Consider the following 24,811-nt stretch of genomic DNA (forward strand, 5'->3'; position numbering starts at 1 on the left):
GAAGAAATAAGAATGGAAGACAAATGTGAAGAATGTGAGAGTTGGGCACAGAAAATGTATTGGAAGCACTTCAAATGCCTGCATTTTTGTCAAATTCTGGAGGGTCATGACTTTCATTCTCAACTTGTTAGTATTATTCCTTTTCTTTGCATGCATCTTCCTTTTTATTCAATTGTCATCATGAAATTCTATATAAGATATTCTAGGGTATAACCTTCGGTTTAAGCTTTTGCTTGGTCGGGTCTTTTCACTTGGTATTTAGCATCAAATTTTTAATTTTTGAAAATTATAGGGACGAACATTACATCTAGTCCTAGAGCATCAACTATCAGTATAAATTTTTGGTTAAGTTGATTTCTTTATAGTAGAAATTATATAATTGGAAATGTTTATAATCAAACTATCAAAGTTACACCATTGAAACCATGAAAAGCATATGTACATGCATAAATGTTAAGGTATATAGAATTAGTATGATATGATGCATGTCTTTGTAGACCATCCCAGACCCAACTTCCTTATCACCTTCGATAAGGGTATGGTATGCCGTCTTTCATTGCTCCTTAGACGGATAAACCTTGATCATAGCAATATAAAAAAGATGATGTGGCAGTTGTGTAAACAATGACCTGAGTTACTGATATGTGGCAGTTGTGTAAACATTGTTACCTGTACACATAGATCCTAATTTTGGTGTCCAACATGTGTCCAAGGGTATCTCTTCAATGCCTTAAATTTTGTGTGCTACAATCATTGTTTGATCACACTGATTTTGACTAGTCTAACCAGCTAATTTTGAACCCATCAGCTTATTCGAAAATAATCTTTCAACCAGCTAATTTACCAAACACCATCAGATAGTTTGACCACTTAACTCGCTAATTGTATCAAAACAAGCTGAAATGGCCTAATAATCTACTTTGCCAAACACCCCTTTATATAGTAAGTCAGTACGAGTGTCGACTGCACATTTGTGTCGATATGGGTATGGTGCCTAAATGTGCCGTGTCTAGGTAACATTGAATATACGCAGCCAGCGATAGGTCTAGTAACATTTCAGACTTGTTTGTTCGTGGTAGCAATAAACTGTTGTCGTCGACAGTACTGCCCTAGTGCTTACTTATAGTCTTATACATTGATTAGGTAATCCCCCGAAAGTTCTCCGATAATGTAAAGGCAAAATTACAAGAAACCGTAACTTTAAAAGCGCCTAATGGAACCGCAAGTTGGCAAGTAAAGCTGATGCCAAGTGATGATGCGCTGATTCTGAAAGATGGTTGGAGCGAATTTCTAAATGCATTCTCTGTACAAATGAATGACATTATGATCTTTAAGTATACCGGAGAGTCTTGCTTTCACGTACAAATATTCGATCGAAGAAATTTATGTGAAAAGGAATCATCCTATTTCATCCGAAAATGTGATCACTCGGAATCTGATAGATTACATCAGGACATGAAATTTGTCGAGCAGAGCCCAGAAGAGGTAATGCAGGAAGATTTTGCGTCGACCCCACCAAATAAACGTACGGGCGATACGATCAGCCAACCGAAAGTTTATTCTGTTGATGATACCGGGACTGCAAATGAGAAAGCTAGGCTTAGAAAACCGGCTTGTACTTGGGAACCGGTGGCACTTCCTCGAGCTGGTATGGTAAAATAAGGTGTTGGGCTGTTAACATAAATAGATTTGGTTGGTGAAATCCTGATATTGTCTGTATTTTTGTGCGGATTTTTGCGAACAGGAACGGATAAAGAGAAGTCGATAGCGAAAGAACATAGTAAACATAATGTGACTTATGTTTCAAGGAGAAGGCCTGTGACTGAAGAGGAAAAGAATAGGGCATTTCAGATGGCTAAGGAAGAAGTAACTGAAGGAAGTTTTCTAGTAGTAATGCGACCGACTCATGTTTACAAGTCATTTTTCCTCGTAAGCAATATTTTCAATCATTTGAATATGCTAAATAACGTTAGTTTCAGCGTACCATGAACATTCGTTATTTGTGTCACATATATAATTCGCTATTAGTTAGCCTTTTGAATTCGTAATTTGCTCAAAATCGCCAAAAGTAGCTTGTAACCGAACATATTTGTTTTTATTCACGATTTTTTGGGAGATTAGCGAATTATATGACCCAGTTCCTGATAATTCCATCCTGTACTTAGGTCATTTTGTTTGTAGAAATATGTGTTTCGCTCTAATCTATTGCATTTTAGAATGATTCTATAAAGCAGTGTAGCATAATTTGTCAATTAATTTCGCTGTTTGATTCGCTCAAAATTATCCTAAAATCGCCAAAAACCGACCATAATTCTCTTTTTCATTCGCGATTCCTAAGGAGATTATTAGTGAATCATGTAACAGTTTATGAATTCATATTAACATGCATTTTTTGTGTAACATATGCAGACAATTCCAGCGGAATGGAATTCGAAGTATCTGATGAACTACGAAAAGGGACCTGTACGTCTTAATATAAAAGATCGAACATGGTTAACGAGGCTTGTATTCACTTCCATGCGACGTGGTATTATTAGTTCCGGCTGGAAAGAATTTTCGCTAGACAATTGCTTGGAAGAGTTCGATGTTTGTGTGTTTAAGTTAACCAACCAAAGGCATGAGCCGTCAGTCCTCAATCTCGATGTTAGCATATTTCGTGTTGTTCCAGAAGCGGTTAAATCCATTCGCGTACGTCCAGCTTACAGTAGGAATCGCAAGCTTTCATTGCCATGATGTGATCATTGCGTGCACGACTGTCGTAAAAAAACGCGCCCTCAAGTTTCAAGTGTGTCGATTTTTGAAGCTTTTGTAGACGTATGTTCTACATTTAGCGTCTTACCGATCTTAGCCTAGTGCATGTATATAGAACATGTATGTAAAGGGCGTACGATAGGCGTTATGTTTTGTTGTATGTGTCGTTGAAATTGATGGATGCCATCTATCTATAATCTATAAAAACTACTAATAAAAAAACAAGACCGACACGTGTTAGATTCTCAGCGAAAATATTCCTGCTAATTTTTGTATTAACATGGCAGGTGAATTTGCAATAAAAATCATTCCCTAATATAATATAATTTAATGCGCATAAAAAGATTTGATGGGCAGTATTTACCTTAGTCAAAGAGAATATCTTCTTGATATAGAAAAATGAAACATGATTAAATTTTTAAACCGATATTATTTTCCAATATATTTTCCAGAATAAAAGAGAACAATATCTTGATATAGCAAAATTATTTTTCAAGATTATTTACCAACTATAGAATAATTATATCTTAATAATTATACTAACTTGCAAATTCTTGTCATTGCTACTACTTATCTACTTCATATTCTTATTTGCTTAAAAAATTAGTTTTATTTAATAGATGGGTGATTTCACATATAAATAAATTTTTTAAAACAATTATGTGAATGGTAATATTTTTTCAAGATCTTTAAAATGAGATCAAATTTGTAATATTTTTGACTCTTTTTTAAAAAAATCAAAAAATCATTCAATTATTCAAAAATTAAGCTTTATTATAAAAAATAAATTTATATTAATTTATTAAAACCTTTAAAGTAATTTTTTTCATACAAATATACTTGTGAAAAAAATAAATATAAGATCTCACTTAACTATATTTTAACTAAAAGAGGTCGAAGAGTGAGTTATTCTTTGAACAACAAATTGACAAGAATTATGTGACATAGTCTGAAAACTAAAATAAAGTGATATGAATTTGCATCTCACTTTATAATTTGACCAACATTAAAATAGATTATATTAAATAGCAACTACTTGCCCACTTTTTATTTGCTTATCAAAAAGTAGTATTATTTACTAAATAGATTATATTAAATAAAAACTACACAAACGGTCTTTTTTATTCAAGATATCTAAAATGACACCAACTTTTTAATTTTTTTTGACTCTTTTTAATAAAATTGAAAAACTTTTTCAATTATTCAAATAAAAAATAATTAAGCTTTATTAAAATAAATTTTAAATTTTTTATAAAAACCGTGAATTAATTGTAATCATTTAATTGTTGTAATAAACTTATGTTATTCACAATACATTTAATTTTACCATTTATTATTTTTATAATTTTATTGAAAAGAAATTTTAAATATTCATTATATATATATATATATATATATATATATATATATATATATATATATATATATATATAATTGTTAAAATATTGACTAATAACAATCTATATAATCTTTAAAGTAGATAATCATTAAAACAAATATTATGCAAGTTTAAAATTAACTCAAAAAACTATTTTCTAATCTCCGTGCATAGCACGGGTATCTATCTAGTTTTGATCTACTAGTCTTGTTGTCTAGTTGAACTTGATAGAGTTGTCTCTAACAATAGTTATCTTAGTCTATTTTACTAATTTTATGTGATGCACTATTAGAGATGGTTTCATCAGAGACTCAGAGTTTCGGAATTGATTCCGTACTTTGAGGTTGTCTGCTGAGAGACGGTCTCTCACAGGAGCGTTGGAATTGATAATCCCATCTTTGTCTTTCAAATGCGTTCATTCGGGTCATTAGACCAGTTTCATGTCAGATTAAAACAGGTTTTATATTCACATTGATTTTTATACCATGGTAGATTTATTTAAAGTCTGCTCAAAATTAATTTAGTTATAAAAGATCGAATAAAAATCGAATCGAGTCTGTTTTGAACAATGCTTCATACAAATGTAAAAGCAATTCACATGGAAAAGGCTTATAATAAAGGATATAATAATGAAATTAAAAAGCCAAAGTGGTTTCACCTGCGGGTCTGCCTCAATAGGGGCTTTACATAGGGCGGACTTTTCAAGCCCCATTTAGCCCGGTTCCACTCATTTTTATTAAAATAAATTATTATTATTATCCCTATTGATCAATTTATAATAATTAAATTGTAGATACATTAATAATCCCCATTGGCATTGTCATTTATAATAATTAAATTATCCATCAATTATGCTATTTACAAAAGTCCGTTTTCAATTCTTATTAAACCCTTTTATAGCCTACTTCATTTTAATTATAGTAAAATCCGTTTTTGACCCGATCCATTTATAATCCGCCCCGAACAAAACCCTTCTAAACTGGGTCGAATGAGGACTCAAAATGGGCCCCGGCTCATGGAACACCGCTGCATGCAACTAGCTAAGGGACCTTGTTCTTAGAATATAAATAGAAATTACAAAAGCTACTCCACTTAGTGCTTAATTTTGTTCTTGGTCCATGTACTAAAGTACTAAGTACACACCTAATGCTTTGTTTGATTTCTATTTGTTTCATTTTACATGAAATAAAATTCTTGGTTTATTGACTTCAGGTGTGAAGATATAAGAATGGAAGATAAATGTGAAGAATGTGAGAATTGGACCCAGAAGATGTATTGGAACCACTTCAAATACATGCATTTCTGTCAAATTCTGGAGGGTCATGATTTCCATTCTCAACTTGTTAGTATCATTCCTTTTCTTTGCATGCATCTTCCTTTTTATTCTATTGCTATCATCAAATTCTTGCTTATATCTTTTGCAATCTTGATTAGATTCATTGCTTTTGATCCAAAGATACGTAGAATATATAATATATTCTGGAGCGACAACCAATAGCTTAACTTTTGATGGGTTCGGTCTTTCAATTGGTATTAGAAAATAGAAACCAACACGACAAAAAATTAAAATTCTAGAATGGTTTTTAGCACTTGGATTTTGAGAACTCACCTCTATAATTGAGAATTTGAGATTCCATAGAGATTTATTATGGGACATCATTGCACTTATATCTTAAAAAAAACAAATTCTCGGTTAGAGCATATACCACTTTCTTCAAATAAGATCTTGCTTACCTGTGTTATTTTTGATTCTTACCGTCTCTCGTCCCTCAGCTTACTTTGCACATAGTGAACAGGTTTTCTCATATAAGTGTTCACTCTAAGACTATAACTAGATAAAGAGTGATCAATTTAGAAATATAAATGATCAGTTTAAGACAGTAAGTGTATATTGAGCAGCCTAATAAATATGGTTTCACCATAAAACCGTCTGATTTAAGAATTTGTGAAGTACATAAGCGTGTCCAATTAAGGGCCGAGCATGTTTGACGCAAACATGCATTGTGTTGGCTCGGGTACTTTTGTAGCTAGCTATGTCCTGTGATTCAGACCTGTTCATTCTTAGTAGCAATTACATTTGTTCATCTTGGTAGCAAATTGAACCTTATAGCTTACAATTTGATTAGGTAATTCCCAAAAAGTTTTCCGAAAATGTAAAGGAAAAATTACAAGAAACGGTAACCTTGAAATCGCCTAATGGAACCGCGAGTTGGCAAGTAAAGTTGATGGCTCGCAACGATGCGTTAATCCTCAAAGACGGTTGGAGAGAATTTCTGAATGCATTCTCTGTACGAAAAAACGACATCTTGATTTTTAAGTACATCGGGAAGTCTTGCTTTCACATACAAATATTCGATCGACATACTTTATGTGAAAACGAAACATCCTATTTCATCAGAAAATGTAGCCACTCGGAATCTGATAAAACACATCAGGATCAGGACCCGAAATTTGTTAAGCAGAGTCCAGACGAGGTTATGCACGAATACTTGCACGATGATTTTGAGTCGGTCCCACCAAAAAAGCATAGGGGCGATATCGCTTCTACTGAAGAGAAACCTCAATTTCAAAAACAGTCTTGGACTTGGGAACCGGTCACACTTCCCCAAGATGGGACGACTAAACAAAAGTCGATAACGAAAGAACATCGTACGGATATTGTGACTTATATGTCTAAAAGGCGGCCCGTGACCGAAGAGGAAAAGAATCGAGCGTATCAAATGGCTGCGAAAGAATTAACCGAGGGCAGTTTTCTGATGATAATGCGACCATCACACGTTTACAGGAAATTTTTCCTGGTAATATTTTGATTTTCGATTTTGTACTAAATCGATGATCCCTTCGTTTTATGTTGTCCGTTCTAATCTTAGATTGTTACTTGACATGCGTTTTTCGTGTAATACATGCAGTCATTTCCAGCAGAATGGATTAGCAAGTATTTTACGAGCTATGAAAAGCGACCTGTGCATCTTAGAGTGAAAGATCGAACATGGTCGACCAGGCTTATATTCAGTTCCAAGAGACGCGGTGGGCTTAGTTTTGGCTGGAAAGATTTTTCGTTAGACAATTGCTTAGAGGAATTTGATGTTTGCATGTTTAAGTTAGCCAGCCTAGGGCATGAGCCAGCATTACTCGATGTTAGCATATTTCGTGTTGTGCCAGATGCGGTGAAATCCATACGTGTATCTCCCGCTTCTAGTAAAAGTTCCTCTAACAGGCATTGCAAGCTTGCGCAACCGTAGTGTGATTATCGTACATTGTATGATTGTCATAGGCTCGCTAGAAGGCGCTCGCTTGTTTCAAGTGTTGTTTCTTAAAGCTTTCTAGCTAACTTAGACTTGTTTTTGTTACTGGTAATATGTATAGAACTTTAGGTTTTGTTCTTTTGAAATATGTTATTGAACTTGATCGACTCTTGAATGTAAGTTGATGTAAACTAGATGAGGTTGGCTCGGTTGGGGTTGTATAAGAAATGACTCTAACCATGTTTAAGTTGGTGGTTAGAGATTTAATGATGATAGAACGCTACTCTAAAAAAATGTCAACAGTTTAGTGGTGTAAGTAGTTGCTTTCAAAACGTTATAACTTGTAAAGTTTTAAAACCTCAAGGAGCAATTTAAAATTTTCTCAATAAATTAATAATTTAATAGGTATCATAAACGCAAATTTTACCGGAACGGTAAAATTTAACACAATTAATTAGACAATTAAATATCTGACAATTACAATTATACAACTACAACTACTTAGACAGATAACATCTATCCTTTTTCATTGCATTGCCACCACATTTGATTTATTTGCCCCTGGAAATCATCTCTTTAAAATCTCTCTTGCCTAAATTCTCTTAAATCAATCTCAACTAATAATTTGTGTATTAAACTAAAAAAGAAGGTCAACATCGAAAATGTTGAGATAACTAATTTTATGCAAAGTTTTAGAATTTTTTTTTACATTTATTGATTTTTTATTAAAATGGGTTATAACGTTTAATTCATATTATCAAACTTTTAAAATTATCGAATTTTTAATTCATGCATGATGTCATTGTAAAAATTAGTTTATAGAATTTTTAATTAATATAATGTTAAATTTATCAATACAATTTGTTTTAAAAAAGGGCCAAGTATATTCATAGGAGCAGTTACATTTTGTACGACTTGGTCATTTATTTTAAAGATTTTAATTTTAACTTTTCACGAAATTAATCAAAAATTAGACAAAAACTTTTAAAATGTGTATAGAATATTTACAAAAAAATTTATAATTAAGAAAATTTATTTTTTTCAAAACAGCTAGTCTCTTGAAAAACCATTTCTTTAAGAGACGTATCTCAAGCCATTAAAGATTAATATCTACTTACCTTATTTTTAATGCTTATTTACTGTATTTTTAATGCCTACTTTTAAAGATGGTGAGACCATTTCTCACAATAATTTGTGTTTTACAAAAGAGGTAAAATTAAAATTTAAATAAAAAATAACGATAAATTAAAAAAAGTTAAAACAAATAAGAAGCCATTTTCCAAGTTAATGGGGCAGCTCCAAAACGTCTATATTAAATTAAAACTCGTGTTTTCGTTTCACTTTTCAGTTTTTCAATTCACTCGTTCTTCAGGTTTCCGCCGCAAAACCTAACAGAAATTGCATTCTTACTAGTTTTCGATTCACTTGTTCTTCAGTTTTCCAATTCTATTTAGATTATTCTTCCCACAACATTAATACAATGGATTCTGATTCTGTCAAGAGGAAATTATCGCCGTCATTAGAGGAACAAAAACCCCAGAAAATCATTAAACCCAACATAAACAACGACTGTGTTGCTTGCTTCCATGACGTTTCTTACCCAGAAGGCTATATCGTGCCTTCTTCTTCGTCCCCTACCCCTGCCATTACCACCCCTGCTAAAGAATTTAACTTTACTCTCGACCCTTTTCAGGCTGAAGCAATTAAGTGCCTTGAAAAGGGAGAATCTGTTATGGTATTTTTTTTCCCTTCTTTTTTTTTTTAGGGTTTTGTGTTGTTGGGTTTTTGAATTTGCTATAATTATGTTGTGGTTTGTGGTGTTTTATTGGAAATTTGATCCAATGTTTGTTGTTTTGTTGACAAGTGTGAATTCCATAATGGGATTTATGGTTATGTGTTGTTTAGTTTTTCAAATTGCTAAATTTGCTGTGATTTTTGGGTTTTTACCGAAAATTTGATCCCATGCTTGTTTTATAGAGAACTGTGAACTCCATAATGGGATTTATGGTTATGTGTTGTTTAATTGTTCAAATTGCTAAATTTCCCTGTGGTTTGTGGGATTTTATTTGGAATTTGATCCCATGTTTTTTTGTTTTGTAGAGAAGTGTGTATTTAGGAATGTGCCAAAACTAATTTTTAGACATTGTATATCAAGTCTTCTTCCATTTAAGCACCAAAACTTGTTTGATAGATGTATTGAAATTTATGAAATGAACCAAATGAACTGAATAACGGCTATCACAAATATACACACACGACTACAACAGTTAAATTTTTGGATGTACAACAGCACTTTGACTTCTTTGTAACATTCTGCCTGCTAATTTTAGTGCAGATTCTTTTTGTTACTTCGATGAGTGATTGTTGTTGGTTTTTATAAAATAGCCTATTGATCGACTATCCTCGTTAGGTGTCAGCCCATACCTCGGCTGGAAAAACGGTTGTCGCATCATATGCTATTGCTATGTCATTGCGGAACAAGCAAAGAGTGATATATACTTCTCCTATTAAAGCTCTTAGCAATCAGAAATATCGAGATTTTAAAGAGGAGTTTGGAGATGTTGGTTTAATGACAGGCGATGTCACTGAAGCTCCTCTTGCTTCCTGCCTGGTAAGCAGCTGCTGGCTAATTGTGTCCATTCTATTATTGTTGTCTTATTCGAGTAGTTATCCGAAGTTACATCATTGTGTAGGTTATGACAACAGAAATTTGGCGAAGTATGCAATATAGAGGATCAGAGATTATAAGAGAAGTGGCATGGGTAATATTTGACGAGGTCCACTACATGCGTGATACGGAGCGGGGTGTTGTCTGGGAAGAAAGCATAGTCATGGCTCCAAAGAACTCTCGATTTGTTTTCCTTTCAGCAACTGTCCCTAATGCTAAGGAATTTGCAGATTGGGTTGCAAAGGTGACATATCTACCATTATTCATTTTCTTATAACCGTATATATACTATATGCCGTATGCGTAGCATGTTTTAGCTGAAAAGCACTCTATGTTTATCAACTCCAACCTGGTTTTCTTTATGAGAATATAGAGTGTTGTACTACCCTAACCTCAAAAGACTTTCCTAAACAAAGTAAGAATGGAACTTTTCTTAATTAAGACTTTGTTGAACAAACTTCCATGCACATGACACATCATTTTACACATCCCCTATGGCCCACACGACATGTTAAGTCCATTACAGCTAAATACATGCCATTAAGATAAATTATTACGAAGTTGGAAGTCTTATGAGCCTAAAAATTAAATCTTGCATTGATTGATTAATATTAATTATAAAACCTCACCTACTGTGAATTATAGTTGAGTTAACTGATTAAAGAAATATAGATTAATCAAGAAAAAGTTGGCCATGATTTTATGTCACTTTAAATTTGAACAAGCAACGTAGATGCTCTCATCGCTTGAAATTCAACATGGCACTTTTCAGATATTTGCAAGGACAATTTATGCTTATTGTTTCACTATGTTTTGTTATATGTATTTTCCTACTTGTCTAATTTGGTCGTCATAGAACTATTCATGGTGGTGAAAAGGTCCTTCAAGTAATTGAGTCTTGAGTATAGCTCATGTGATAGTGTTCCGTAGTCTGGCACTCCTAAAATTTTTTTAGTGATAATATTTTTTTTTGGTAATTTTGTTTTTTAACATGTTACTATTGATGCAGGTTCACCAGCAACCTTGTCATATTGTTTATACAGATTATCGGCCCACGCCACTTCAACATTACATATTTCCTTCAGGTGGAAAAGGCCTGTACTTGGTGGTGGATGAGAAAGCCAAATTTCGCGAAGATAGCTTCCAGAAAGCTTTGAATGCCCTTGTGCCTGCGACTGAGGGTGAAAAGAAGAGAGAGAATGGGAAGTGGCAAAAGGGCGTGGTGGTTGGTAAGTTGGGAGAAGAAAGCGATATATTCAAGCTGGTCAAAATGCTTATACAACGCCAGTATGACCCCATTATTTTGTTCAGCTTCAGCAAGAGAGACTGTGAATTTCTCGCTATGCAGGTACAAGTCGAATACATTCATTATCGTCCAGTCTTTTGACAATGTTTTCTGTTCTATTTTTTCATACCTTTTCTATGTTAATAATTTTTATTTTAAGTTCCATCTAATGCTAAGTTTAGCATGAATTATTTAGTCACTAATCACTGTTATTATGAGTTCTGGATACTTAGTATGCCACTTACTGTGCCCCTAGAAACGTTACAATGGTTTTGCTTCTGTAAGACGTTGATACATGTATCTATATATGATTTTTCTGTGGCTTTTGATTTTAAGCTCATTATGTATTTATTTTATCACTTTAAGCATGCTAGTCTCAACCTGCGGTTTTGGCATTAATTCACTTCATTGCTGAGTTTGAAGGTTACTTCTCTAAATGTGTCTTTCATTCTTTTGTTGTCTCTTAGATGGCAAAAATGGATTTAAATGGGGACGATGAGAAAGTGAACACAGAAATGATTTTTTGGAGTGCAATGTCCATGCTATCTGATGATGATCAGAAGCTTCCTCAGGTATTTCTTCTGCTTTTTCTTATTCAGTTGTTCAACACATTTATTCCTGAGGCATTAAGGTGCACCACGATGAGTGTTTTTTGTGGGAATTAGGTTCCTTGTTCCTCAGCTGTTCTTTTATATGAAAGTATAATCAGGAATTTCAGCATTTAACATGGTGTTTGTTGTTATACAACTACGCCTCTTTTTTTTTTAATTTACTTTTACCCTTATCTATAAGAGGGTTATGTTCACATCAGTAACCAATCCTTTGGTCATCAATTTGGAAATTTGATATTTGGTTTTTTGAAAGATGATAGAGATTGGAAGAAGCTAGGACGAGAGGGAAACAAAAAAAGACAAAGGGATGTTGTGAATTTTTTTCCTTGTCTTGGGCTTCTCCCTCTAGCTCCCTTTATCTCACATGTTCCAAATGTTGACTATTTGTTTATATATTTTTTATAAAAGATGACCAAGTGGTGACGAAAATCCATGAGCACCAACCTAATCGCTCTAAGCTTAAGGACCACTGTCTTTTCAGGAAACTTTGTCCTTTTTAATGCACTCCTATCATACGAGTCTATCATCACACCAAACAGAGGAGACTTTGCTGTTTAGATACACCATTATTTTTCTGTTTATGATTTCTTTCCAGGCCTATTGTTCGATATTTTTTTTGTTTTTCTTTCTTGGACAACAACAATGTGGGTATAGTTGTCATTCTTTGATACACATTTCAGTGTAGAGTAATATTGTACTTCTTGTCTGGTCGAACAATAAGATATGAAGGTTAGCTACACAAGAAGGCCAATATTTTAGCTAGCTGCAGACTTATCAACATACTTTGATTTTAGGTCAGTGGAGATTAGCGGGGAAATCATAGTTCAAAAATGTGTTTCCTGTTACGATTGTGCTAATCTGAAGTTGGGGTTGTTGTATATTTTCCAAGACTTTGAGAATAGATATTCCTTAAACTGGTTTCTTTAAAGATTTGGGTTTGTGGAGGACTGTAGGGATGTAAAATTAGGAGGTGGATATGTTCATGATGTAAAACCTTTTTTATGGTGCAATATCTTTGTAGTTTGGTGCATTAAATGGCATGAAGATTAGTGTATGAAAATGGTATTCCTAATTTAAGGTTGTTGAACATGTTTTTATTTTTCTTTGTTTCCAATTTCTATTTTGTGAGGGTGAGCAGCTTTTGAAGGAGTTTTTTTTTTTTTTTTTTTATTTATTTATTTTTTTTTTTGTTTGTTATGCTCTCAGTTTGATAAGTGGCACTTCTGCTTTGACATTGTTGTGTAATGCATCAGCTTTTTGTCCTCTGTAGGTTACAAATATTTTGCCTCTCTTAAAACGTGGGATAGGAGTTCATCATTCTGGCTTGTTACCAATCCTGAAGGAAGTTATTGAAATACTATTTCAAGAAGGACTTATAAAGGTAAGAAGGCACACATTATAATTAGTTGTAAAAATCATATCTATGATGTTGGTAATTAGTGATTATCATTGTGTTTTAAATGGCGATTATGTGTGCATCTGGAATCCTAGGCCTTGTTCTTTTAAATTAAAAACAAATATCATCAAATAATTTAGCTTAATGGGTAAAAATCATTTTTGATTAGCAAAAACCAATTTTAATCACTAAGCAATTTTTAAAAAATTAGTTTTAGAATCTTTATTTAATATAAATAATTGAATCAAAAAAGTTTAGTTATAATTTTATTCCGTAACTGATTGCAGATATTCTAATATTCTATAGAATTTCTTAAGTGATCTCTCGTCTGGCTTTCCGATTTCCTTTACTCCAATTTGATCTAATATGCATAGTTTTTGAGTCAGTGTTTAATCCATGTGCACTCCACGTCTGTCATTGGTTTGATTTCTTATTGAAGTATGTAGAAGAATTTTCACCATGCATGAAATGGCCTAATTCTGAATGAGATTTTTTCAGTGTTTGTTTGCAACAGAGACCTTTAGCATTGGTTTAAACATGCCTGCCAAGACCGTTGTGTTTACAAATGTTCGCAAATTTGATGGACATAAGTTCAGATGGCTTACCGGTGGAGAATACATACAAATGAGTGGTCGTGCTGGTCGGCGAGGTATTGATGATCGTGGAATATGTATTCTGATGGTAGATGAGAAGCTTGAACCTTCAACAGCTAAGATGATGCTTAAAGGAAATGCTGATAGTTTGAACAGGTATCATTCTATATCATAATCACCGTATCGTGAAGGTTTTCAAATTTACCATGACCAAAATATAAGCCGCATTGACGGCCAAATCACACACAATAGCCGTTTTGCTACTGTTACCACGATCGTGATGAAAATTGTATTTTGGCACTATGCTCTTCGTAATTGCCGTTGCCATTATTTATGGCCCTGAACTTGTTGACTTGCAATTGCAATTATTTATGGGCTTGAACTTGTCTGCTCAATCCATGACGCTTGGGTAGAATTAAGTTGGGGTGTGGTTTGGGATGAACTGCCATTTGAATCCAGAGCTAAAATGAAAGTAAATTTGATTTGGTTATCCAATTTATTTAGTCTTCTCTTAACAATTCCACCTTGCACTCATTATAGAATAATCTCACTTTTTATGATATCACACTCCGTTTTGTTATTCAATTACAATCTCTGATTTACAACCCATTGTTAATAACAATTAAAAGTTGGATTGCTCTGAGGACAAAGTTATGAAAGAGATTTTGCATTGTTAAGAGAAGATCGATGAAAGATCCTATCATAAAAAAGACCAAAATAAAACTTCTGCAGTTTTTCAACATAAAGTTGGTTCATTGAAGGATTTCTATCACAAGATTTACATTTCTAATAAAATTCTAAAGCATGCCCATGGTGCAAAAATACGGTAACGGACACGGTAATACGTTAATGGAGGTGATGCAGTTTTTGTATTGCCAAATTTCAGTCTAAACCATGAAATATCGCTTGAAATGGCCCAAAATGCGGGTTTTTTTTACACCTTTACGATACGTTAATATCGGTTTTGTAAATTTGAAAACCTTTACGATAGGATATGATACGGCATTGTTTTTACACTATGAGCATGCCAATAGCCAACTTGTTCTTTTCCTAATGAAAATTTACTTGAGGACGGGGATGTGAGCACATCAAAAACATCTTAATTCTGCTTGCTTAAAATTTTACATGTTGCTGCCTTGACTTTTCCAAAGATATATGACAAACTAGTTTATGCCATAGGTTTTAATTAACCAGCTCCTAACTACTATGTCCATGCTAATTAAAGTTTGAATATTTTCGCTACCTTCACCCAACCTTCATGATATTCCAATAAGGATAATGCTGCTAAAGTACACCTAGCATCAACCAACTATATAAAAACTCATCAGCATATTGACCAATGTAACCAAGAAACAGTCTAAAGAATTGTGATACGTGCCTTAAATGAAGCTTTGAAAAATAGCCAATTTGTCACCTTAAATGCATATGTTTGAACTGGAAAGTTGAATGTATGATATTGAATAATTGTCTGGATTATCTTGTAAATTTTCCTGTGTGACTTTTTTTCTCTTTATGCAGTGCCTTTCATCTAGGCTACAACATGCTCTTGAATCAATTACGATGTGAAGATGGTAACCCTGAAAATTTGCTTCGTAATTCGTTCTATCAATTTCAAGCCGATCGTGCAATTCCTGATTTGGAGGTTATTAGAGTGACATTTAGAAATGTTTAGCAAGTTTCATATTTCCAATCAAATATTGTTGTTCTGTTGTTTGATACGTGACTTTATTTTTCCTCAGAAGCAAGTGAAAAAACTTCAAGAAGAGAAGGATTCAATTATAATTGAAGAAGAAGAAAGCTTAAAGAATTATTACTCTCTGATCGAACAGTATAAAAGCTTGAAGAAAGATATGTGTGATATTATATTTTCGCCCAAGTATTGCTTGCCTTTCCTGCAGCCTGGAAGACTTATTTGCATCGAATGTACAAAATCTGATGAAAATCTGCCATCCGTCTCCATCGAGGACAATGTGACTTGGGGTGTCATCATAAATTTTCATAAGATCAAGAGCATTTCCGAAGGTAAGTGTTTTCTGGAAGTCATTTTTGACTGCTTTAGGTAGTAGCTTGCTCTCTTATTGTTAAGTTTTATCTAGATGAAGAAAGTAAAAAGCCAGAGGACGCAAGCTACACTGTTGATGTTCTCACTAGATGTATGGTCAGCAGAGAGGATGGAGGAAGAAAAACTACTAAAATTGTTCCACTTAAGGATCCTGGGGAGCCTATCGTAGTGTCTGTTCCACTTTCTCAAGTAAGAACACATTTAATGCTTTTTGTTCTTGTGATTGCTTTCTCTTTCATCACTGGAAGCATTCTCTTCCAGTGATTTTACAAACATTTTTGTTTATCCTCTTTTCACAGGAGCATTTGACATGAAAATATAACCTCTGTTAACAAACAAACTCAGTGAATGGATCATTTGCATAGCAATTGCAATGCATCTTTTCATTATCTGTAGAACTCCAGAAGCCTCCTAAAATACTTGTATACCTTTTTGAAAGGCCCTTAGTTTTGATAGGCGTGAACGCATGAGGTGCGTTAAGGGTTCGTAAAATTTAGAAAACCAAATAAAAAACCTTTGAGAATACCCCAGATAAAAACCCTAACAAGTAGAGAAATAAAGCAGAAAACGAGAAGAGAAATAAAGGAGAATAGAGAAGAGAAAACGTTATGCCCGCATCAAAGTGTCTATCCCGCCTAAAATACCTGTGAATGTCTTCCGCGCTCTTAGGTCAGTTTTTTCGAAACTAAGCAGTCTTTGAGTAATAGTAAGACTAACCAGAAAGCCTTTATAATGTGTATGTTGTTAGCTAGATATAGCTGCCCCTCTTTTATGGATTTTTGAAAGTACTTCCTTATAGTAGAGGAATCAAAACATTTATCCAATTTATCATATTTTCATAGATCATAATTCACAATCACTAGTTATTAGACTCTTATGATTGATAGTTGACTCAGATATGATGAACTTGTTCCATACATTTTTCAAGAGCTTGAATTATAATGGAACTTATGTATAACAGGTCTACAAGTTGAGTAGCGTACGTGTGATCATGTCAAAGGATCTTTTGCCACTAGAGGCTCGAGAAAATACTTTGAAGAAGGTTTCAGAAGTTCTTTCCAGATTCTCTAAGGATGGGGTTCCGTTGCTAGATCCTGAAGAAGATATGAAGGTCGGTAATTCATAAACATGTTCTCTTTTTGATAGTTTCCTGTCAGTTAATGTCAATATTTGTATTATTCAGGTTCAAAGAAAAACATACAAAATGGTTGTTCGTAGAATTGAAGCATTAGAGGGTCTGTTTGACAAATATGAAGTGGCAAAGTCTCCTCTAATTAAGGAGAAACTTATAGCGTTGCACAAAAAGAAAGAACTTGGGGCTAAAATAAAGTCTATTAAGAGACAAATGCGTACCTCTACTGCATTGGCTTTTAAGGATGAGCTCAAAGCAAGGAAACGAGTTTTAAGACGGCTTGGGTAATAAGTCTACGCTTGCATCTTTTTTAATGCTTTATTGTTGAATATATAGTTATTAATAACCGATTCCATTTGTATATTCTCGATAGGGTCAAGGATTCATAGTTTATTGTTTTCATATTATTTTGTTCTACAGTAAAATGACTCATGAAATCATGTGCAATTCTTATTCATGTAGAGTTAAATGATGTCTGCTATCAAAGGTTGCGGAGAAACAACCTCTGGTAGTATAACTTCATAAGGATGAGGTTGTGTACATACAATCCCCAATTTCCGCGCCTATATAGAATCCACTTAATGTCATTAGGATACTGGAATATTGTTGCCTAATGGTTGGCATGTTGCATGTTTAATACATGGTTTATTGACCTGGATGGATCTGTCTGATCACTATGTCATACAATTTCCTGCTGTTTTAAAATTATATTACTGTTCCTGTCAGTAAACTGAGAGCTTTGAATTTATCAAATAAGTTGGTTGTTACATAGCTCTACCAAGACATAATTTTTCTTCGGTGTTATATGGACTCGAGTACTGATGTTGGATACTGGTAAAGTGTCGGATATGTCTAAATATTCAATTTTATGCCTAAAATGAAGTGTCTAAGTGGCATACCAATGTCCGAGCATCAAGGATCGGACACGGGTACGAGAAGCGAAATGAAGAGTCCGAGTAACAATTTTTCTTTATTGATTGCTTGACAACATGTTTTTGATTACTATGTGCAGCTTTGTTGGTGCTTTGTTTATTCCGAGTATGTTCCATAGTGACATATTATTTAGTTGGAACTTTGGTTTTTTGCATCAGAACAGAACTGTGAATTTGTTGACGTTATCCTCAAATTCTTTCCCCTGTTGGTATAAATGCAGATACATTACGAATGACGACGTTGTGGAGTTAAAGGGGAAGGTCGCCTCTGAAATTAGTAGTGCTGATGAGTTGACTCTCACAGAGCTTATGTTCAATGGCACTTTCAAAGACATAAAAATAGAAGATATGGTGGCCCTTTTGTCTTGTCTTGTGTGGCAAGAAAAACTTCAAGATACTCTAAAACCTAGAGAGGAACTCGAGCTGCTTTTCATACGACTGCAAGATACTGCTCGGAGAGTTGCCAAAGTTCAGCTCGAGTGCAAGGTAGCTTTTCATTTACTTTATCTTTTTTTCATGCATCTTGTTTTTGCTAAACCCATAACCTTTTGTTTTGCTGAAGTGATGAACTAATTAATTTGAAGTTCGAACTTGTTTAACTTACCGATTTTTATATATTAGAAAATTTGACATTAAATAGTCCAATCTTTCACCCATCTGCTGTGAACAATCCCACCTGTATACTATTTTTTGAAAATCCAACATTTGCCCTTAGTTCGCTGTAGATAATTCAGCCTTTGTCTTAGTTTGCTGGCAGTGTATCCTATTATTACCTATTATTAGTAATATGTTATGTTATGGGCAAATGTATGGCATAGGTTAGATTATTAGATAATAATTCAAATGTAGGATTATTCATAGCCAATGAGTGAGGTTCGATTAATAATGTCAATTTTTCATTTATATAAATATAACTATATAAATAAAATAACGAAAAGACCCAGGACCCAGGACCTTCCATAACCTGTTACTTTCGCTAAATGATGATTGTTCTGCTACTGAACAGAAAGTTATACATCAATGTTATCTAATGAACGGTAATACTCAGGTCCAGATTGACGTTGAGGGTTTTGTGAGCTCATTCCGGCCTGATATTATGGAGGCAGTTTATGCTTGGGCCAAAGGATCAAAATTTTACGAGATTATGGAAATTACACAGGTGTTCGAGGGAAGCTTGATTAGGGCTATCAGGAGATTGGAAGAAGTCCTTCAGCAACTGATTCTCGCAGCTAAATCCATCGGGGAGATAGAGCTTGAATCTAAGTTTGAAGATGCTGTCTCTAAAATCAAGAGGGATATCGTCTTTGCTGCATCCCTGTATGTGGGATCCGAACCAGACGTATGAAAGCAAGGAAAAAAAAAGCAGCGGAACATTAATGACTAACCATCCACTTTTGTTACATATCTCAACACTCCTCAATCACCTTAGCTCTGGGTCAGATCTCAACAGATATTTCCTGCACCTCTAACCATGGATGTAAGGGTGGCGCCGAAGGCTCCACAGGCTGTGAAAGTGGCATCGACAAAATTTTGGAGGTGGTCGTGGCGGTGGTAGTGATAGTGATCGGCGGATGACGAGCAGAAAAGGAAGTCATAAATTAGACTGCTTTTTTTGTTCAGTGTAAAAATTCTTGTTTTTTGACCAGAATTTGAGCTTCATTATTTATTTGACCAATTGTTTATACTGCGAGGGATGTGTCGGGTGCAGAACAAAAATATACACAACGTTGTTTATTTTACATTTTTTTTTGAAATTTTAGGCCTGAAAACAAGTCGTTAAAGTAAAAGAAATGTAAACTGATAGTGGGAATCATGATTGCTTTTGTTGAGCTAAGGATTTGAGAGGAGGAGTGCTGGAATTTTAAGGAGGAAAACAAACGTAAACTAATTTTAAGGAGGCTTATGGCCCTACCAAGTACCAACACCATGCTCCTAGTCACAAGTCATGCATTATGGCTCAATATGTGGCGTATGTTTGATACCAATATTTCACCATAAAATGTAAATCATATTAAATTTCTTGAGAAAATTTTAAAAAATGTTGTACTAACATGTTATTAATTATAAAAATGTTGTGTTCCTTCCAATTTTTGTTTTTCATCTAATTATCCTAGTCAATTTTGAGGACATTTAGGGTTAAAGTTCTAGGTTTGCCCATAGTGAATGTTCAGCAGCAATTAAGCATTTCAAAATTCATTTGAATTTTGTAGTGATTGCTCAAGAGAGATTGAAAAAAAAAGAGCTTTTATTGATAAAAAATTCCAAAACTAAGTGCTAGAATAAAAAATTCCAAAAATAAATATCTTTCATCCGAGTCTAACGTAAGAGATAATCTATTGTTACTAACAGCGAGCGGCTACTAAACTAAGTCAAAACTCAACTCAACAATCGCCGGGGACGATTGTTGATCAGCCTTTTGACTCAGTTCAATATTCGTCCGTTGTTACTAACAAGTGATTGTTAAACTGAGTCAAAAAGTCAGTTCAACAATCACCCCCTGTTGGTAACAGCAAGCAATTATTGAGTTGTCTTTGACTATGTTTAATAATCATCCGTTGTTAGCGGGCGATGTCTTACTTCAAGTTCGGGCAAAAAACGTTTATTTAGAAATTTTACTTGGGGGCGGGGCGCCGCTTACTTTTGGAATTTTTATAATAAAAAGCATTTCTTTTTTCATAATAATAATAATAATAATAATCTCAACCAAAGGTCTTTATAGATCCTCATTCCCAATGGAACCTTAAGGTTCTCTCATATCATCTTATTCCCTCAACCAAAGCTCAATTAGTTGAGCCTCTGGTGAAGGATCATACAAGAGAGCAGTACTTTTCCCCTCATCACATTCTCATAAAGAATGAAGATGTAATAAGGATGCAAGTTCATAGAATGAAGATGTAAAGTATAAGGCTAATTTTTTATTTTTTTTTTAAAAAAGGGACATGATCAGTACTCAGTTCCAAGACAAAAAGCACCCATTATCATCACACCTATTATATCCCGCTCATTAAAGCTATGATCAAGATTTAGAAAGGAGTGCACAACGACAGACCATACCCTTATCAAAAGAGATAAAAAGGTTGCGGCAAACACATAACATTTGAAAGGTGGCATCTGAAACTCAGTTTTGTTCGACAGACGAAATGAATATAAAAACAAAAGAACACTAAACTATGATCAGCAGATAAGTGAACTAAGATCAACAAAATATGATGCTGAAATGCCAGGCATTAAGTTACACCCTAGATTGGGATCTGAATGCACAGGCAAAAACAAGGTTTTCATTCTTATGTCATACTGGCATCCACACATACAAACATATGCACGAAAATTACGTTTTTAAGTTCGATACGAATCAGCAGACTATGCCTTCCTTCAGTATCCATTCGTGCAACTGACAGGGCAGTATTTTACTAGCTTGGATCAGTATTCACTTGAAGCATTTGTCAACTCGACCTACAAATGCAAGTAGATGATGTCAGCTCACTGACGCAAATGATTCCATTAACTATTTATGGAATTATAATAGAAGTAAAAAGGAATGAAACTATCATGACCTGAAACCGAAATGAACCGGCCTTATAGTTAAATATGGAATGAGAACTACTCAACCTGAATGATACTTACATGCTAATGTGCCGTGCAAGCATCAAGTCGTAACATGAGATACAGCAACAATATAGCAAAACAGTAACCTCATTCTTAAAAAGCTTTTGCTCACATGTCACTCAATGAAATATAATCAAAACTTGTCAGTTATAATGCCGTGTGAATCAACACTTGTCATATATTATCTTCGACTCTTTCCTATTCACAGATTTCCATAATTCCCTTTCTGCCATTTTTCTTCCAAAAGCTCAATAGTGGTCCATTCTCCTTAAGACCTATTGAGTGCTGAGTCCTAGTCCCACTGATGCTAAGTGCGGCCCCTTTTATGTATCATCTTCCTTCCCCGATTCCATCACCATGGATTGACAACTAAAGACTTACTCAAGATTGAAATAAAACCCAAGAAAATATCCAATCATTACAGGAAAATCACAAGCGAAAGTAAACAGGTGCTTGCGTGCTTCACTGAATCTCAACAACGGAAAGGAAAATATAATCAGAAAAGCAGCCAATCGTTTCTTCAATGGGAGTTATAAATATGGTGGAGAAAGAATCCATTACAGCAGGTGCTCATCATACAATCAACTCAAGATACAATAACACAACAGCAATAATACACATACTCCAAATAGTTAGAACTTGCAAATGGTCAAATATCTCTATTCGGTTTCAGACGTAGAAATGAACATATAAAGAATAACATGTAAACATGTATATAAACAAAAGATGAAAACAAGAAACTGCTGCAAGGGGTGATGGTTTTTCACCTCAAAAGCTCTTTTTAGACAATCAAGTTCCTTATCAAGATCACTAATAGCTTGATTGTATGCCTGCGTTGGCGAGGACTGGCTTGTAGTGTGAATCTGCATAAATAACCAATCAGTTGGTTGAAACAACACTTGAGACTTCATAAGTTTCTCGAAGAATTCTGAAATCACTATAGGATTCAAACAAGAGCTCCCAGTTGCCAAAAACAAAAAAGGTCTTTCAAGTGCGAATCTAATCAGATATGCTGAAGTAAACAACTCATAAAATTTTATTGGAATGAGATCATAAATATTCTAACAGAAAAAATGAGAAAAAAGCGAAAAGCACCAACTTCCTTAAGAGGTCAGAAAATAAAGCCAACAGCATCACCCATCTTCTGATTTGAATGACGAATGTATTTATATAAAACAGCAGCAAGGTCAAGCGGGTGAACATCTTTTTCCCTTGTTCATAATACTAGTAATGAACATAAACCCAAGTACTCTCGAGGGTCGATAAAAAAGATCAATCAAAACTCAATATAGAAAATAAATAGGAGGAACCTAGTTTAGCCACAAAGTTAAACATAAGATAGAGCAACCTAGTTTACAAGCGGGACATGAGGCCTTTTAACGCATTTTTGTAACAATGACATGAATATATTATTGATGCGACTCATGAAGTATAATAACATGAATATATAAGTAGCGTCCAAAATATACTTTCATACGGTGTCCCAAAAACGGCCAAAATTTTACTCCCATACAAATGTTCCATACATAGAACATATAACATAACATGAATTTCTACCAACATTCCATAACCCAAGTTCCATTAAATGGCTCCATCTACGTGGGTTTAGGGGTGACCTTTGTTAGTGATAACAAATAGGTTGTTTCCAATTGTCTTCGGCAGTATAACGTTAATTTATATGCAGCAACAAAATATACTTTCACACAAAGTACTTTAGATGTTAATAAATAACATACTAATTACTAAGAATAACAACATAATCTATAGAAGTATTGACATACAAATTCCCAAAACATAAGAATGAGCACAGAAATCAAAAAGGAGTAAAGAAAATAAAACCAACCCTAACAAGAATTTTGTATTGAAGTGGGTGAGGAAGCTTGTAGCCAGCAAATAGAACATTTGGGTCTCTGTGTAATTGCCTATTTCATCATAAGAAAAATACACAAAAATAAATCAAATTGAAGTAAGGAAATCGAAATCATTAACTTTAATTAGTAAAAATTGGTGATTTACATGCGAAGGATATTGCCAATGGTGTGATCTTCTCTCTCGATTGTAAAAGAGGCGGCATTGATGATCTTGGTGTCTCTCTCATACGAAACCCTAAATTGTATATGTAGATAGTACACCAAAATCAATCACCATTAACAGTTACATTTACATGCAGAATAACACAGAAAATGAAATTCAACAAAGAAAAAAAAATCCATACTTTTTAACGCCTTCAGGGACGACGAATCTCTCGTATCGATCAGGAGCATTCATTTTTTTCTCTCTCTATTCACAGTTTCTTATTTGTCCTTCTGTGTGAGGATTAAGGATTGAGGAACAGGACTGATTTCAGGGTTCTGTTCAGTAGAGGGTGGTTTTAACTTTTAACTTGCATTTCTCTCTTCCAGCGTGGGTATAAAAAAAAATCGAAAACCCAATGTGGTAGCCAAGTTTTTCGCTTGTTAACTAAAACTTTTAAAAAATTCACGCGGTAATATAAAGTTTATTAAATTATTTTATCGTGATTTTTTTGCACATAAAACATTAGCAAATATTAATTTTGAAGCTTTAAGGCCGTTGTACGCCTATTTATACGACTCACAATTTCAAATGTCATCATTTTCAACCTTTTCCTCTAAAATATAAACCCTAACTCTACCATCTTCCATTCAAATATTTTTCCCTCAAGTCTAAAGATGGTAGAATTAAGGTTTATATTTTGGGGGAAAAGGTTGAGACTGATGGCATTTTAAATAGTAAGTGCATAAATAGACGACCTTAAAACTTTGAAATTAACGTTTGCTAACGTTTTATGTGCAAAAAGATTACTGAGAAACAATTTGGTAACCCTCAAGGTTACCGCGTGAATTTTTAAAAATTTTGGTTACCACGTGGAAAACTCAAAACCTCAGGATTATCACGTGGAATTCCCAAAAAAATTTATTCCGTTAAATAAATTCTATGATAATTGTTCATTGAAATTAAGAAAAATAATTATTAGTGAATATAAAAAAATTTGATCAACAAAAAGTAATAAATTTGATGAAGAGAAAGTAGGGTGATCGATATGCGATGTTAAATTGGTATACAGGTTTTTAACGGCCTAAATGTGTATGATAAAATAAGATCACATCAACATATTACTCATTCTTTTTCGA

General features: G+C 33.9%; 4 protein-coding genes across 5 annotated transcripts; 3 read left to right on the plus strand and 1 right to left on the minus strand.

The window, feature by feature from the left end:
* The first annotated feature begins 6 nt into the window (after nt 1–6).
* Nucleotides 7–2,940, plus strand: LOC130821190 (B3 domain-containing protein REM16-like). Its single transcript, XM_057686875.1, has 4 exons — nt 7–126; nt 1,144–1,648; nt 1,745–1,929; nt 2,410–2,940. Exons 1-4 carry the CDS (start codon nt 13–15, stop codon nt 2,731–2,733), a joined length of 1,128 nt encoding a protein of 375 aa, XP_057542858.1. The 5' UTR covers nt 7–12; the 3' UTR covers nt 2,734–2,940.
* Nucleotides 2,941–6,125: 3,185 nt separating this feature from the next.
* LOC130821739 (B3 domain-containing protein REM16-like) lies at nt 6,126–7,371 on the plus strand. The gene is made up of 3 exons (XM_057687523.1): nt 6,126–6,152; nt 6,256–6,927; nt 7,039–7,371. The coding sequence occupies exons 1-3, from the start codon at nt 6,126–6,128 to the stop codon at nt 7,369–7,371; spliced, it is 1,032 nt and encodes a 343-aa protein (XP_057543506.1).
* A 1,326-nt stretch (nt 7,372–8,697) lies between these two features.
* Nucleotides 8,698–19,882, plus strand: LOC130821191 (DExH-box ATP-dependent RNA helicase DExH9). Of its 2 annotated transcripts, none has more exons than XM_057686877.1 (14): nt 8,698–9,109; nt 9,785–9,985; nt 10,068–10,286; nt 11,052–11,390; nt 11,795–11,899; nt 13,209–13,319; nt 13,833–14,083; nt 15,446–15,569; nt 15,667–15,949; nt 16,024–16,178; nt 16,951–17,100; nt 17,173–17,405; nt 18,275–18,539; nt 19,213–19,882. In XM_057686877.1, exons 1-14 carry the CDS (start codon nt 8,855–8,857, stop codon nt 19,396–19,398), a joined length of 2,877 nt encoding a protein of 958 aa, XP_057542860.1. In that variant the 5' UTR covers nt 8,698–8,854; the 3' UTR covers nt 19,399–19,882. The 2 variants fall into 2 exon arrangements, with proteins under 2 accessions (XP_057542860.1, XP_057542859.1); XM_057686876.1 differs by having other exon boundaries at nt 8,699–9,109; nt 19,102–19,882.
* Nucleotides 19,883–21,144: 1,262 nt separating this feature from the next.
* On the minus strand, nt 21,145–24,039 carry LOC130821192 (DNA-directed RNA polymerases II, IV and V subunit 11-like). Its single transcript, XM_057686878.1, has 5 exons — nt 23,875–24,039; nt 23,676–23,765; nt 23,503–23,581; nt 22,427–22,522; nt 21,145–21,506 (listed from the first exon to the last, which is right to left on the minus strand). Exons 1-5 carry the CDS (start codon nt 23,925–23,927, stop codon nt 21,474–21,476), a joined length of 351 nt encoding a protein of 116 aa, XP_057542861.1. The 5' UTR covers nt 23,928–24,039; the 3' UTR covers nt 21,145–21,473.
* Nucleotides 24,040–24,811: the final 772 nt, after the last annotated feature.

Source organism: Amaranthus tricolor, chromosome 8 (genome assembly GCF_026212465.1).
Source record: "Amaranthus tricolor cultivar Red isolate AtriRed21 chromosome 8, ASM2621246v1, whole genome shotgun sequence".
In the NCBI taxonomy this organism is placed as follows: Eukaryota; Viridiplantae; Streptophyta; class Magnoliopsida; order Caryophyllales; family Amaranthaceae; genus Amaranthus; species Amaranthus tricolor.

What these genes read in the sequence shown, in the direction of transcription:
- LOC130821192 (XM_057686878.1), bottom strand. Translation starts at nt 23,927, where the DNA reads ATGAATGCTCCTGATCGATACGAGAGATTCGTCGTCCCTGAAGGCGTT. An exon ending in GTCCCTGAAGGCGTTAAAAA is followed by an intron (nt 23,766 to 23,874) that starts GTATGGATTTTT and finishes TATACAATTTAG; the next exon opens with GGTTTCGTATGAGAGAGACA. An exon ending in ATTGGCAATATCCTTCGCAT is followed by an intron (nt 23,582 to 23,675) that starts GTAAATCACCAA and finishes ATGATGAAATAG; the next exon opens with GCAATTACACAGAGACCCAA.
- LOC130821190 (XM_057686875.1), top strand. Translation starts at nt 13, where the DNA reads ATGGAAGACAAATGTGAAGAATGTGAGAGTTGGGCACAGAAAATGTAT. An exon ending in GGTGGCACTTCCTCGAGCTG is followed by an intron (nt 1,649 to 1,744) that starts GTATGGTAAAAT and finishes TTTTGCGAACAG; the next exon opens with GAACGGATAAAGAGAAGTCG. An exon ending in TTTACAAGTCATTTTTCCTC is followed by an intron (nt 1,930 to 2,409) that starts GTAAGCAATATT and finishes TAACATATGCAG; the next exon opens with ACAATTCCAGCGGAATGGAA.
- LOC130821739 (XM_057687523.1), top strand. Translation starts at nt 6,126, where the DNA reads ATGCATTGTGTTGGCTCGGGTACTTTT. An exon ending in GTGTTGGCTCGGGTACTTTT is followed by an intron (nt 6,153 to 6,255) that starts GTAGCTAGCTAT and finishes CAATTTGATTAG; the next exon opens with GTAATTCCCAAAAAGTTTTC. An exon ending in TTTACAGGAAATTTTTCCTG is followed by an intron (nt 6,928 to 7,038) that starts GTAATATTTTGA and finishes TAATACATGCAG; the next exon opens with TCATTTCCAGCAGAATGGAT.
- LOC130821191 (XM_057686876.1), top strand. Translation starts at nt 8,855, where the DNA reads ATGGATTCTGATTCTGTCAAGAGGAAATTATCGCCGTCATTAGAGGAA. An exon ending in TTGCAGATTGGGTTGCAAAG is followed by an intron (nt 10,287 to 11,051) that starts GTGACATATCTA and finishes CTATTGATGCAG; the next exon opens with GTTCACCAGCAACCTTGTCA. An exon ending in CGAGTTTTAAGACGGCTTGG is followed by an intron (nt 17,406 to 18,274) that starts GTAATAAGTCTA and finishes GTATAAATGCAG; the next exon opens with ATACATTACGAATGACGACG.